The sequence below is a fragment of the Dendrobates tinctorius genome, unplaced genomic scaffold, assembly GCF_039654945.1.
Source record: "Dendrobates tinctorius isolate UK_male_01 unplaced genomic scaffold, ASM3965494v1 ptg000348l, whole genome shotgun sequence".
Classification (NCBI taxonomy): Eukaryota; Metazoa; Chordata; class Amphibia; order Anura; family Dendrobatidae; genus Dendrobates; species Dendrobates tinctorius.
Window position 1 is genome coordinate 10001 of NW_027362014.1, and position 12096 is coordinate 22096.

At 57.5% G+C, this 12096-nt stretch overlaps 1 protein-coding gene across 1 annotated transcript in view; it reads right to left on the reverse strand.

Annotated features, from left to right (window-relative positions):
- The window catches only part of GOLT1B (golgi transport 1B), a 13146-nt gene extending 1161 nt beyond the window's left edge, over window positions 1–11985 (reverse strand). Inside the window, exons 1-2 of the mRNA XM_073562339.1 lie at window positions 11822–11985; window positions 9571–9662 (exon numbers count right to left, since the gene is read on the reverse strand). Coding sequence (XP_073418440.1) covers window positions 9571–9662; window positions 11822–11846 — 117 coding nt within the window. The 5' untranslated portion in view covers window positions 11847–11985. The remainder of the gene's footprint in view (window positions 1–9570; window positions 9663–11821) is intronic.
- Window positions 11986–12096: the final 111 nt, after the last annotated feature.

A 12096-nucleotide genomic window follows, 5' to 3' on the forward strand; every position in this document is an offset into this window, starting at 1 on the left:
GCAGAGCTGCAATCACTATCTGCTGTTACATCGTGCCTTATCCTCCAGTCACCTTCAGAGCTGCACTCACTATTCTGCTGTTACATCGTGTCTTATCCTCCAGTCACCTTCAGAGCTGCACTCACTATTCTGCTGTTACATTGTGCCTTATCCTCCAGTCACCTTCAGAGCTGCACTCACTATTCTGCTGTTACATCGTGTCTTATCCTCCAGTCACCTCCAGAGCTGCACTCACTATTCTGCTGTTACATCGTATCTTATCCTCCAACTCTTTTATTTTACAAAATTATCAAAATTACACTCAGAAACAAACCACAATACATAAACTAAAGAAAACCAACATAGACAGACATAAAATGTGCAAAACATGCGCAAACAACTGAAAGTCCAAATCTTTTCCTTGTCCTCCACTGAGCTTGGCAGCTTAGGGTCCCCCAGCAGGAGTCCACTTAAAAGAGAATACAAAGAAACATAAACCCCACTCCCCACTCTCACTCCATTCACCCCCATTCACCCCCATTCACACCTCACCGATTTTACTAGTTTACTATTTACAATTTTACTATTTACAAAAACCAAACGAAAATAACCCTTTCCTGGCCCTCCGCCTTGAAAAAAAACAAGAACTCTGCCACTTTGGCCGACAAACCTTACCTCCTATTACACAGCAAAGATTTTTTTTTTTTGTTTTTTTTTTTTTTCTTTTCCCCTCCCACACATGGCAACAAGTTCGCAGCCTTTTTTTTCCCACCACCTTGCACCGCAGGTCCTACAAGTTTGTAGCCTTGTCACTGCAAAATCTGGTCCACGAAAGTTTATGGCCTTTTAATTCCACACGAAAATTATTTCCAGGGTCCGCAGAGTCTACTTCTCCTGCCCTGCTCCTCTGCTCCTTCATGTTGCTCTTGGCATCCGGTCATCCATCCACCACCCCCCATGCACCCCCCTCCCAACCTGACTACACCCCATCCACACATTCTAACTAAAAAAACAAAAAAAAACAAAAAAAACGTGTGTTATATGTTTTTCCTTTTACCAAAGCACAACCAAAAGACATTTTCCAAAACTCTCAATACCATCCCATCTACTTACGCATTAATATACAAACTAAACACAGCATTTACATACCCAAGGCCCAAGTTTGGCACCTGTAAGCCCAATATCCATTATATGTCCTGTTTTTAAAACAAAAAGCTAAGGTGGCATGCACCAGCCCACCACCAGGAAAACGGGGTTCTAGAGGCTCCATCCCTCACTAACACATTCATCCTATCCCTCAAGAACTAAGACTGTCCCTACTTCTGTCCCTAAAAAAAAGAAACCTGTCCCTATCTGTCCCTACCTGCCCCTACTCTACCTAACTTATCATAACTAACTCTCTATCTGTCCCTCAGTGCCTGTCCCTCCCTGTCCCTATCTGCCCCTACTTCTGTCCCTAACACACCCAGTGAAACTTATGCTATCCCTACCCTCATTCACACGGAGCTAGCTCTCCCTTGAGTGCGTTTTTAAAAGGAGAGGCCTCTCCAAAGCCAAGAGGCCTTCCTCACACCCAACCTTTCGAACTCCAAAGAACGGACCTTCACCAGGTCACCCAAGATGTTTCCTACCACCTCATCCCTTGGGAGGGTTTTTTTCCGCGTCGTAACTAGGCACCGTGCATTCCAAGTGTGGAACCTAACCGCTGCACTGACTAGGAATAAAGTGCACGGGTCCCGGCCACCCAGGGATCTGAACGCTCCATAGGCCCATTCAGTGTAGGAGAGGGACGCCAGCCGCGGCCAACGTATGGAGGCACCCACCCTGTTGTAAACCTCTGCATTAAAGGGACAATGAAGCAGGAAGTGCTCCATGCTTTCCAGCACGTCGCCACACTCCTCACGAGGGCAACCCCGGTCATCGGAGTTCCTGCACTTCAAGTTGTCCCTTACATACAGCCTCCCGTGGAAGCAACGCCAGGTCAAGTCCCAAAACTTCATGGGGATCCGCTTAGAATTTAAAAGCCCCAGCCCGACCTCCAGATCCCGGCCTGGGCAATCCTTAAGGGCCAGGGGCTTCTGGAAATGGGTCAACAGGACCCTCCTGTCAAGGCACTGCCTCGACATGGTCCTGATTTCCCACATTCCCAGACCCCACCGGCGGATCACCTTCAGAACCGGGGTAGCGTAAGCCGGAAGATGCCCATGAGGTGTGCGTAGGTCCTTCACCCGCCCTCCTGTCTCCCATTCCTGGAAGAAAGGCCAAAGCCAACCCTTGCAGGAGACTACCCACGGAGGAGCCCTCTCTAGCCAGAGGTTAGAGATGTTAGTCTTAAGAAAGGTGTTTACTAGAAACACCACCGGGTTGACCATACCCAACCCGCCTAGTCTCCTCGTACGGTATGTAACCTCCCTCTTGATTAGGTTAAGCCTATTCCCCCATAACAATTGGAAGAACAGGCTATAGACCCGCGTCCAGAGAGGTTCCGGCAAGATGCACACACTGCCCAGGTATATCAATAAAGGTAGCAGATAGCCTTTAGCCAGGGCAACCCTTTCCCTCAGGGTTAAAGACCAACCCTTCCATTGGTCCACCTTTTGGGCGGCGATCTTAAGTCTGCCCTCCCAATTTTGCTGGGGGTAGTCCCCGGGGCCAAATTCGATGCCTAGAATTTTGGCGGTGGCCTGGGGCCCTGGAAGGGTGTCCGGGAGATCAAAACTAGGATCTCCCCCTCCCAGCCAGAGACTTTCACACTTATCCCGGTTGATCATGGACCCGGATGCCTCCGAGTAGCGCACTACCTCCGACATGACCCAGTCCGCCTCCCCTCTCGAGGATACGAACAGGGAAACATCATCGGCGTACGCCACCACCCTCAGAGAGGAGCCAGAGCCCGCCCGGTCCATCCCGACTCCCGCCAACGGTCCACGATCTACCCTCCTTAAGAAGGGATCGATCGCGAACACGTATAAAAGCGGGCTCAGCGGACAGCCCTGACGGACCCCAGAACCCACCTCAAAAGGACGACCTGACCAACCATTCACCAGCGGAAAAGTCTCAGCCCCTTGGTACAAGATCTCTAACCATTTTACAAACCTCCCAGGCAGACCATACCTCAAAAGGACGGACCAGAGGTACTCGTGGTTGACCCGGTCAAAGGCTTTCGCTTGATCTAATGACAGCAAGTACCCCTTCCAGTGACCTGCCCTACCCTGCTCCACTGCCTCTCGGACACCGAGCACAGCACTAAAAGTACTGCGGCCTGGAACAGAGCAATGCTGGGCCCCTGAAAGGAGCCGGGGTGCAAACTTCACCAGCCGATTAAACAGCACCTTGGCCAGAACCTTCCGGTCCGTATCGAGAAGCGCTATGGGACGCCAGTTCTCGATTCGGGACGGATCCTTACCCTTTGACAGAATAATGAGGGCTGACTTCCTCATTGAGCCGGGAAGAGTGCCCGAGGAGAGACACTCATTAAAGACCCCTGTCAAGAGGGGGACCAAGGAGTCCCTAAAAGTCTTATAGAACTCAGATGTTAAGCCATCCGGACCTGGCGATTTCTTGAGCCGAAGCCCATCAATGGCCAGTCTCACTTCCTCTTCCCTGATTTCTTCTGCCAAAACACCAAGAGAGGGGTCACCCCCTGGCTCAGGGATGGCTTCAGCCAGGAAAGCCGACATCCTGTCCCGATCCAGATCCTTCTTTTCCAAGAGGTGTGAGTAGAAGGATCTGACCACCTCCAGGATCCCTGATTTGGATCTGTTCAGGGACCCCGTACTGTCGATCAGTCCTGTCACCATCTTACAATTCACTGACATCTTACAGTTTCTGTAAGGGTCGGGCGAGCGGTACTTCCCGAAGTCCCTCTCAAAAACCAAAGATGTGTGCCTATCATACTGACACCTCTTGAGCAAAGATTTCACTCTGGAGATTTCCTCTCGGTCACCTCCAGTCGAGACAAGCTGCTCGAGTTTCCTCCCCAGAGCCTGGTACAAGCGGTGCCTGTTCAGACTCCTGAGGCTCGAGAGCTGACGGAAGAACCCCGCCACCCGCTTTTTGAAGATCTCCCACCACTCTGACTTACTACTACAGAGATCCAACAGCGGTACCTGGCTCTGAAGAAAATCCTCGAAGGATTGTCTCACCTCCGCTTCTTCCAGCAGGGACGAATTGAGCTTCCACAGCCCTCTTCCCATCCGAGGAGTCTCTGCAACATTCAGAGAAAAGAAAATTAGACAGTGATCGGAGAACTCCACCTCAACGGCGGACACAGCAGAAAAGATGGCGTCCTCCTTCAAAAAAAACCTGTCTATTCTAGACCTACAGCTACCCCTATGGTAGGTGAAACCTCCGTGACCTGGGGTGTGCCGGATGTGGGCATCCACCAGGCGAGCTTCACTGGCTATGCTATTCAACGCGACGCTATCATAAGCCAGGCGATCTCCGGGACCCCCCCGGTCACGGGACCTCGTAATGGTGTTGAAGTCCCCACCGAAGACCACCTGTCGGCTCGTAAAAAGAAAGGGCTTGATCCTCAGGAAGAGACATTTGCGGTCCCACTTGGACTGCGGGCCGTAGATGTTGATGAGCCGGAGCTCTTGTCCCCTCATGAAGACATCTAGGATCAGGCACCTCCCCATTTCCAACTCAGTAACCCGTCGGCATTCAACTGCTGCAGTCTTAAAAAGGACTGCCACCCCGCTATACGGCTCGGCCGCAAGAGACCAGTATGAGGGCCCGCACCTCCACTCCCTCCGTGCTTTATAGATGGCCCCCATGTCTGTTAGTCTGGTCTCTTGCAAGAATAAAATTTCTGCCTCAATCCGGGAGAAAAAATCAAAGGCCGTGAAGCGAGCCGCATCTGACTTAATGCTGGCGACATTAATAGACGCCAGCGTCAACGGGGCGAGTTCAGCCATCATGGGTGATCGAGTTGGATGGCCAATTTCTTCCCTACCCCGCTATTACCTCCTCCTGGGGAGGGGTCAGACACCTTCCTTTTCAGGGAAGCTCCCGACGTGTCCATCCCACCCCCCCCGGTGTCCTCGCCCCCGGGTTCCAGGTCTGTCCCCCCCTCAGGAGGAGCAATGCCCCCTGAGGGACGGACTCCGCCATCCCCCGAAGGACCCTCCGGTGTTACCCCCGGCCCAGTACCCTCGTCTTGCGGTTCATCATCTGAACCCCCGAGGGCGCTGAACCGGTTGGAGAGTCTGATCAGAGGGGGGTCAGCGGGCCCTTCCGTATGCACCCTTGTGGTCGGGGGCGGGGGGGACTTTGAAGGCTTGTCAGCCTTCCTCCCCACCGCTTTGCGCTTGGCACGCCTGGTTTTGCCACCTGGTGCTGTAGGCTGCTCTTGGACATCCTCATCAACACTTTCATACTGAGAGGAATTGTCCGAGTCAGCCGCTTTCTCCTCTCTCTCCATCCTCCTGATCTCCTCACTCACCGCACTCTCCCCCAGGGCCTCAGAGGCTTTGGCCACGGGCCTGGAGGGAGGAGCAGGCATCACCCCGGTTGCCCGAGGCTCCACCTGTCCCTTACCTCCCTGGCGTTTTTCCTGCCTCCGCTGGTACGCGGGGCCCCTTGCAGCATTGCCCTTCCTCACTGGCCCCTCAGCCCTTCCCCCTTCGCCACCACCTGCCACAGCAGAAGCAGCGCCACCGGGGGTTGCCCCCCCGCGGTCTCCCCCCACCGGGCCTGTGGCGGCATTAGAGAAAGAGCGAGGGCAGCGGCTGAGAGGGTGACCCAGGTCACCACACAGGTGGCACCGAATGTCTTTGCACAAGGCAGCCAGGTGACCTACCCCACCACACAACGCGCACTTCTGCACCTTGCAGTTGGCGCTGAAGTGAGTGGGGTCGCCGCACTTGTGGCAGACCTTCGGTTGCCCCTGGTAGAAGACCAGGATCCTGTCCCTTCCCAGGAACGCCGAGGAAGGGATGTGGGTGACCGTGCCGCCGGAAACCTTCAATTTGACCATGAAGGTCCAGCCCCCCGACCAGATGCCAAACTCGTCCCTGTTCTTTTTTGGGACCTCGGTGACCTCCCCGTAACGGGAAAGCCACGTCATGATGTCCACGCCTGCGAGTGACTCGTTACATGTAACCACGGTCACTCGCTTGACGGAATTTTGGCGAGACACCGCTTGAGCCACGAAGTCTCGCCATCCGGGCTCTTCTCGCACCAGCTCGTAGTTTGACCAGAAGAGCTCAAGCCCCTCTGGCCGCACGAAGCTGACGTCGAAGAAGCGGGACGCCGAAGGGTGTATCAGGGCAAAGATGTCATTCGCCCCGAAGCCCATCTTAAGGAGGAGCTCCACCACCTTGCTCCTAGGTGGACAAGCTTCACTGCCCCCCCACCTAAGACGGACCACATTCCTTCTTGGCGGCCCCTGCCCGGCTGTGGGGAGAGACCAAACAGTCCCTCCCTCCCTTTGATTTTGGAAGGCTGCTAGGCCATGTCTCTCTATCCAGAAAGACAGGTCCACTGTCCTCCCCTCTACCATGATCGATCTTTCTCCCCTTTGGAGGGCCTCCAGGAAACGGCGGTGCAAACCGCCGTCCCCGGAGCCCGGAGGCGAGGAGACCCCCCCGGAACCACCCCGACCCCCAGCCGCGACCCCCGCATAATTACGTTGGGGCCTCGCGGCTGGGGGGGCAGACGGGCCAGCCCTCCCACCACTACCACCACTTGTGCCAGCACCCTCATTCACTCTCCCGTTCACTCTTTTATTATTTCCACTCGCTCCGGCACTCACTCCAGCATTTACTGCCACATTCACACTCGCACTCACTCCCTCATCCATATCGCTCACATCACCATTTATGTCCTCAAACAGCTCTTCAAAAATATCTCCTATCTCACTCCCACTCTCACTTCCAGATAGACCACTATTTACATTAGCAGACTTGGTGTTGCAGTACCCCTGCCTGCCTGCTGGGGGCCCTGACTGGCCAGTGCTCTGCTCCTTGGAGCTGCTGGCACTGCTCCAACTCTTGTCCAAGAGTGCCGCTGCCCCTTTAAATACCTCCGAGCAGAGCGCACTCAGTACGCCCTGCCCGAGCCTGGGAGCAGCAGCAGCTCCTGGGTTCTCTGGCTCCACTTTTTTTCCTTTTTGCGGTGTCTTTGCACTGAGGACAGGGACGGCCACTGCCACCGCACCCTGCCCTCTGCTGTTCGCCCCCGCCGGCTTCCCAAGGAGCGCCAGAGCCCCCGCACCACCAGATGGAGGTAAGCGGGCTGGGGACCCCGACAACTCCCTACCGACTTTTGGGGGCACTATGCTGCTTGAGGGGGTAGGCGGGACAGGAGACAGTGGGCCCGCCAAGGCCACGCCCCCCCCGCCGGCCGCAGCCACCCCGGGCAGAGCAGTGACCCCTTGCGAGGCCACGCCCTCCCCAGGTGACGCGGGCACAGCGGGCGGGACAGCGGCCGAGGAGGACACGCCCCCCCCGCATGCCGCAGCCTTTGCAGGCTGGGCAACACTCGGGGAGGCCACGCCCCCCTCACGGACTGTCACTGCGCCCCTGAACCCACCACTTGATGTTGGCAGGGCTGGCCACTCCCCCTCATCGCCCAGCGGCGGCGGTGCCCCCAGCACGGACCCCTTTTTGGGTCTACGCGCCGGGGACCCCGCTCTTGCCACGGGCGCCGTCAGAGGAGCTACCAGCCCCTTGCATTTTTTTAGCTGCTGCTTCACAGCAGCCTCCACGCCCTTTCTAGGTCTCTGGACCCCCATAAGTGGACCAGACTTAACGGACCCGTGCGTGGGGGATCCAGAGACCCCAGCACTCACCGCCGGAGGTGCGGTCCTGGCTGTACCCGTGCTGAGCGCCAGGCCAGCCCCCCCTGCCACCGGGGACTGAGCCCGGACACCACTACTGCCAATACCGCCAGCGGCTGTTACACCACTGGCACCAGCACCGACCTCCATGTCGCTGCCTGAACCCTCACCGCCACCACCAGATGTGACGGTAAGGTCCAGGCACACATCACTCTGCCCGCGCCCCCGCTGCGGACCCACCACAGGGCCCGAGCCGGGGTGGGCAGCGGGTTCCATACAGCGGGACAGAGGGGCCCCGGAAAGAGGGACAAACATAAGTTTGTCAGCCACGGTGTTTTTTGGCTTGCGCTTGTTTTTTTTCTTTTTCCTCTTTCCGGTTGCCCCGTCCTCAGGGCAGACCTCATCCCCAAAGAGCAGTGTGCCAAACCGCTCTGGGGACTCGATCTGCCTCACCTGTTGTAGGACGAGGCAGCCCCCCTCACTACTACTGTCCCCACTCCCACCAGCCTCCCCCTCGCCCCCACTTTCCTCCGAGTAACTGGAGTCCGGTGGGAGAGCCACTTGCTCAGGGGCCACCCCGCTGCATGTTACCTGGGTGTTGTTGCTCACCAGGCCTTCAGGTGGGGCAGGCGTAGATGTTCCGCCATCCTCCTCCTCTTGGCCCTCCACCTGGCAGGGGCCTCCCGACCCCCCAGGAGACCCTCCGGTCATGGCTCTAAACCGGTCATCGTTTTTCAGTTTCTCTGCGAAGGGGCCGCTCCCACTCAGGATAGCCGCCCGTATCTCCTCCAAGGCCCTGATAGCCCCCTTCAGCCTCTCCACCGTGGCGGAGACCTCAGCTCGTCTCGAGGCGGGGAGCCGGTTCTTAGCCACCGCTCGTGCTCCCCTTAACTCCTCCCGGAGTTTTCCCAGCTGTTTGGCGGCCTCCTCATATTCGCAGAGGTGCGCATGGATGCGGGAGGCGTAGATGGTGGATGGCTCTCCCTCAGCTCTGGAGCCCCAGATGTTGGGGGGCTCTGCCACTGCACCTCTGCTCTGGGCCGCCACTCCTCCGGGAGGAGGAGCCGCCACGGTACCAGCTTCGGGGGGCCCGGTGTCCCGGGGCTCCTGGGTCCTGCGACCCCCTCTCTCCTGGCTCCGTCTCTTCCCCATCTCCCTGGGACTGGCTGGCTGCACCCTGGCCTCCGGATGGTGCTGAGGCCCCCCACCCCCAGCTGGCTTGCCGGAGGGTGGGAGCCAGGGGCACAGCCCCGGCGCTCAGTCCCAGGGAAAGTCCTCTTTCCTGGGAAGGGGGCGGATGGAAAGTCCTTGCAGGAAAAACCTCCCTTCCCAGGAGCTTAGCAAGGCCCTAGCCTGCAGACCTCAGCACAGATGCTCCTCCTCTTCCTGGGCGTGCTCTATCCTCCATTCACCTCCAGAGCTGCACTCACTATTCTGCTGTTACATCGTGTCTTATCCTCCAGTCACCTCCAGAGCTGCACTAACTATTCTGCTGTTACATCGTGTCTTATCCTCCAGAGCTGCACTCACTATTCTGCTGTTACATCATGTCTTATCCTCCAGTCACTTCCAGAGCTGCACTCACTATTCTGCTGTTACATCGTGTCTTAACTTCCAGAGCTGCACTCACTATTCTGCTGTTACATCATGTCTTATCCTCCAGTCACCTCCAGAGCTGCACTCACTATTCTGCTGTTACATCTTGTCTTAGCCTCCGGTCACCTCCAGAGCTGCACTCACTAGTCACTGCCCTGCTGCAGTTCTCACAGTGCAGACCCATCATGGCGTCACCCTTCCCCCGCACTCACATTTCCGATGGCGAGCAGCGCCTTGTCGAAGAACAGTAACATCCCGAAGAAGAGGAAGAAGACGCCGAAGCCGGTGAGTCCCATCCCGATCTCTGCAGAAAGAAGGGAAACTGTGAGCCGGATCCACCGCTGCCGCCAATCACACAGGAGGGCTGCAGGCAATGGGGGGAGGGGACCCGGAGGAGCCAATAAGAGCCGGTCCGAGGGTCACATGTGGTTACAATGTATCAGTCAGAGATCAGAGCGCGGTCTGGATAACACTGTAACAAACTCTCAGCAGCGAGCGGCCGAAACCTCTGTGGACGCTGCAGCCGGTCTGTGGGGGAGGGAAGGTGCACACATCAGACTCCGCCTCCTATCAGAGGCCAGGGCCCCTCACTCTGCACCAGGTCTGACTGACAATGCCCCTCGTGTACAGCCGATGACGTCACCCCCTCACATGTACCCGCCGATGACGTCACCCCCTCACATGTACCCGCCGATGACGTCACCCCTCACATGTACCCGCCGATGACGTCACCCCCTCACATGTACCCGCCGATGACCTCACGACCCTCACATGTACCCGCCGATGACGTCACCCCCTCACATGTACCCGCCGATGACGTCACCCCCTCACATGTACCCGCCGATGACGTCACCCCCTCACATGTACCCGCCGATGACCTCACGCCCCTCACATGTACCCGCCGATGACCTCACGCCCCTCACATGTACCCGCCGATGACGTCACCCCCTCACATGTACCCGCCGATGACGTCACCCCCTCACATGTACCCGCCGATGACGTCACCCCCTCACATGTACCCGCCGATGACGTCACCCCCTCACATGTACCCGCCGATGACATCACCCCCTCACATGTACCCGCCGATGACGTCACCCCCTCACATGTACCCGCCGATGACGTCACCCCCTCACATGTACCCGCCGATGACGTCACCCCCTCACATGTACCCGCCGATGACGTCACCCCCTCACATGTACCCGCCGATGACGTCACCCCCTCACATGTACCCGCCGATGACATCACCCCCTCACATGTACCCGCCGATGACGTCACCCCCTCACATGTACCCGCCGATGACATCACCCCCTCACATGTACCCGCCGATGACATCACCCCCTCACATGTACCCGCCGATGACATCACCCCCTCACATGTACCCGCCGATGACCTCACGCCCCTCACATGTACCCGCCGATGACCTCACGCCCCTCACATGTACCCGCCGATGACGTCACACCTCACATGTACCCGCCGATGATGTCACACCTCACATGTACCCGCCGATGACGTCACACCTCACATGTACCCGCCGATGACGTCACCCCTCACATGTACCCGCCGATGACGTCACACCTCACATGTACCCGCCGATGATGTCACCCCTCACATGTACCCGCCGATGACGTCACCCCTCACATGTACCCGCCGATGACGTCACACCTCACATGTACCTGCCGATGATGTCACACCTCACATGTACCCGCCGATGACGTCACACCTCACATGTACCCGCCGATGACGTCACACCTCACATGTACCCGCCGATGACGTCACACCTCACATGTACCCGCCGATGACGTCACACCTCACATGTACCCGCCGATGACGTCACACCTCACATGTACCCGCCGATGACGTCACACCTCACATGTACCTGCCGATGATGTCACCCCTCACATGTACCCGCCGATGACGTCACACCTCACATGTACCCGCCGATGACGTCACCCCTCACATGTACCCGCCGATGACGTCACCCCTCACATGTACCCGCCGATGACGTCACCCCTCACATGTACCCGCCGATGACCTCACGCCCTCACATGTACCCGCAGATGACCTCACGCCCCTCACATGTACCCGCCGATGACGTCACCCCTCACATGTACCCGCCGATGACCTCACGCCCTCACATGTACCCGCAGATGACATCACCCCTCACATGTACCCGCCGATGACCTCACGCCCTCACATGTACCCGCAGATGACGTCACACCTCACATGTACCCGCCGATGACCTCACGCCCTCACATGTACCCGCAGATGACGTCACACCTCACATGTACCCGCCGATGACGTCACACCTCGTCCCCTCCTCACCCCGGTGACGTCACTGCTTTGATCTGAGCAGTGGTAGGACTACAAGCCCCAGCACGCCACACAGCTGGCAGCACACAGTCGCCAGACACAGCGGTGGAGCCGCCTCATCCCTGTACACATTGTACCGGAGCCGCGCCTTACTCTGGGTGTCGGTGAGGGAGATCATGGTGGCGCCGCCGGCTGCAGACGGAACGGTCTCTCGGTATCAGATAATCGGGGAAAACCGGCTGCAAGCGACGGCCACGTCTTCCGGAAACACGCAGCGCGCCGCCGAGCCGCCAGCCAATCACAGCGCTCCCTCACACGCCCCTCCTATTGGTGGAAAAGAGAAAGCGTCGCACGGACCAATCAACGCTAAGCGGGCTCTGCCTTAACCACCAATCCTGAGCGCTGGCGTGCGTGACGTGTAAATTATG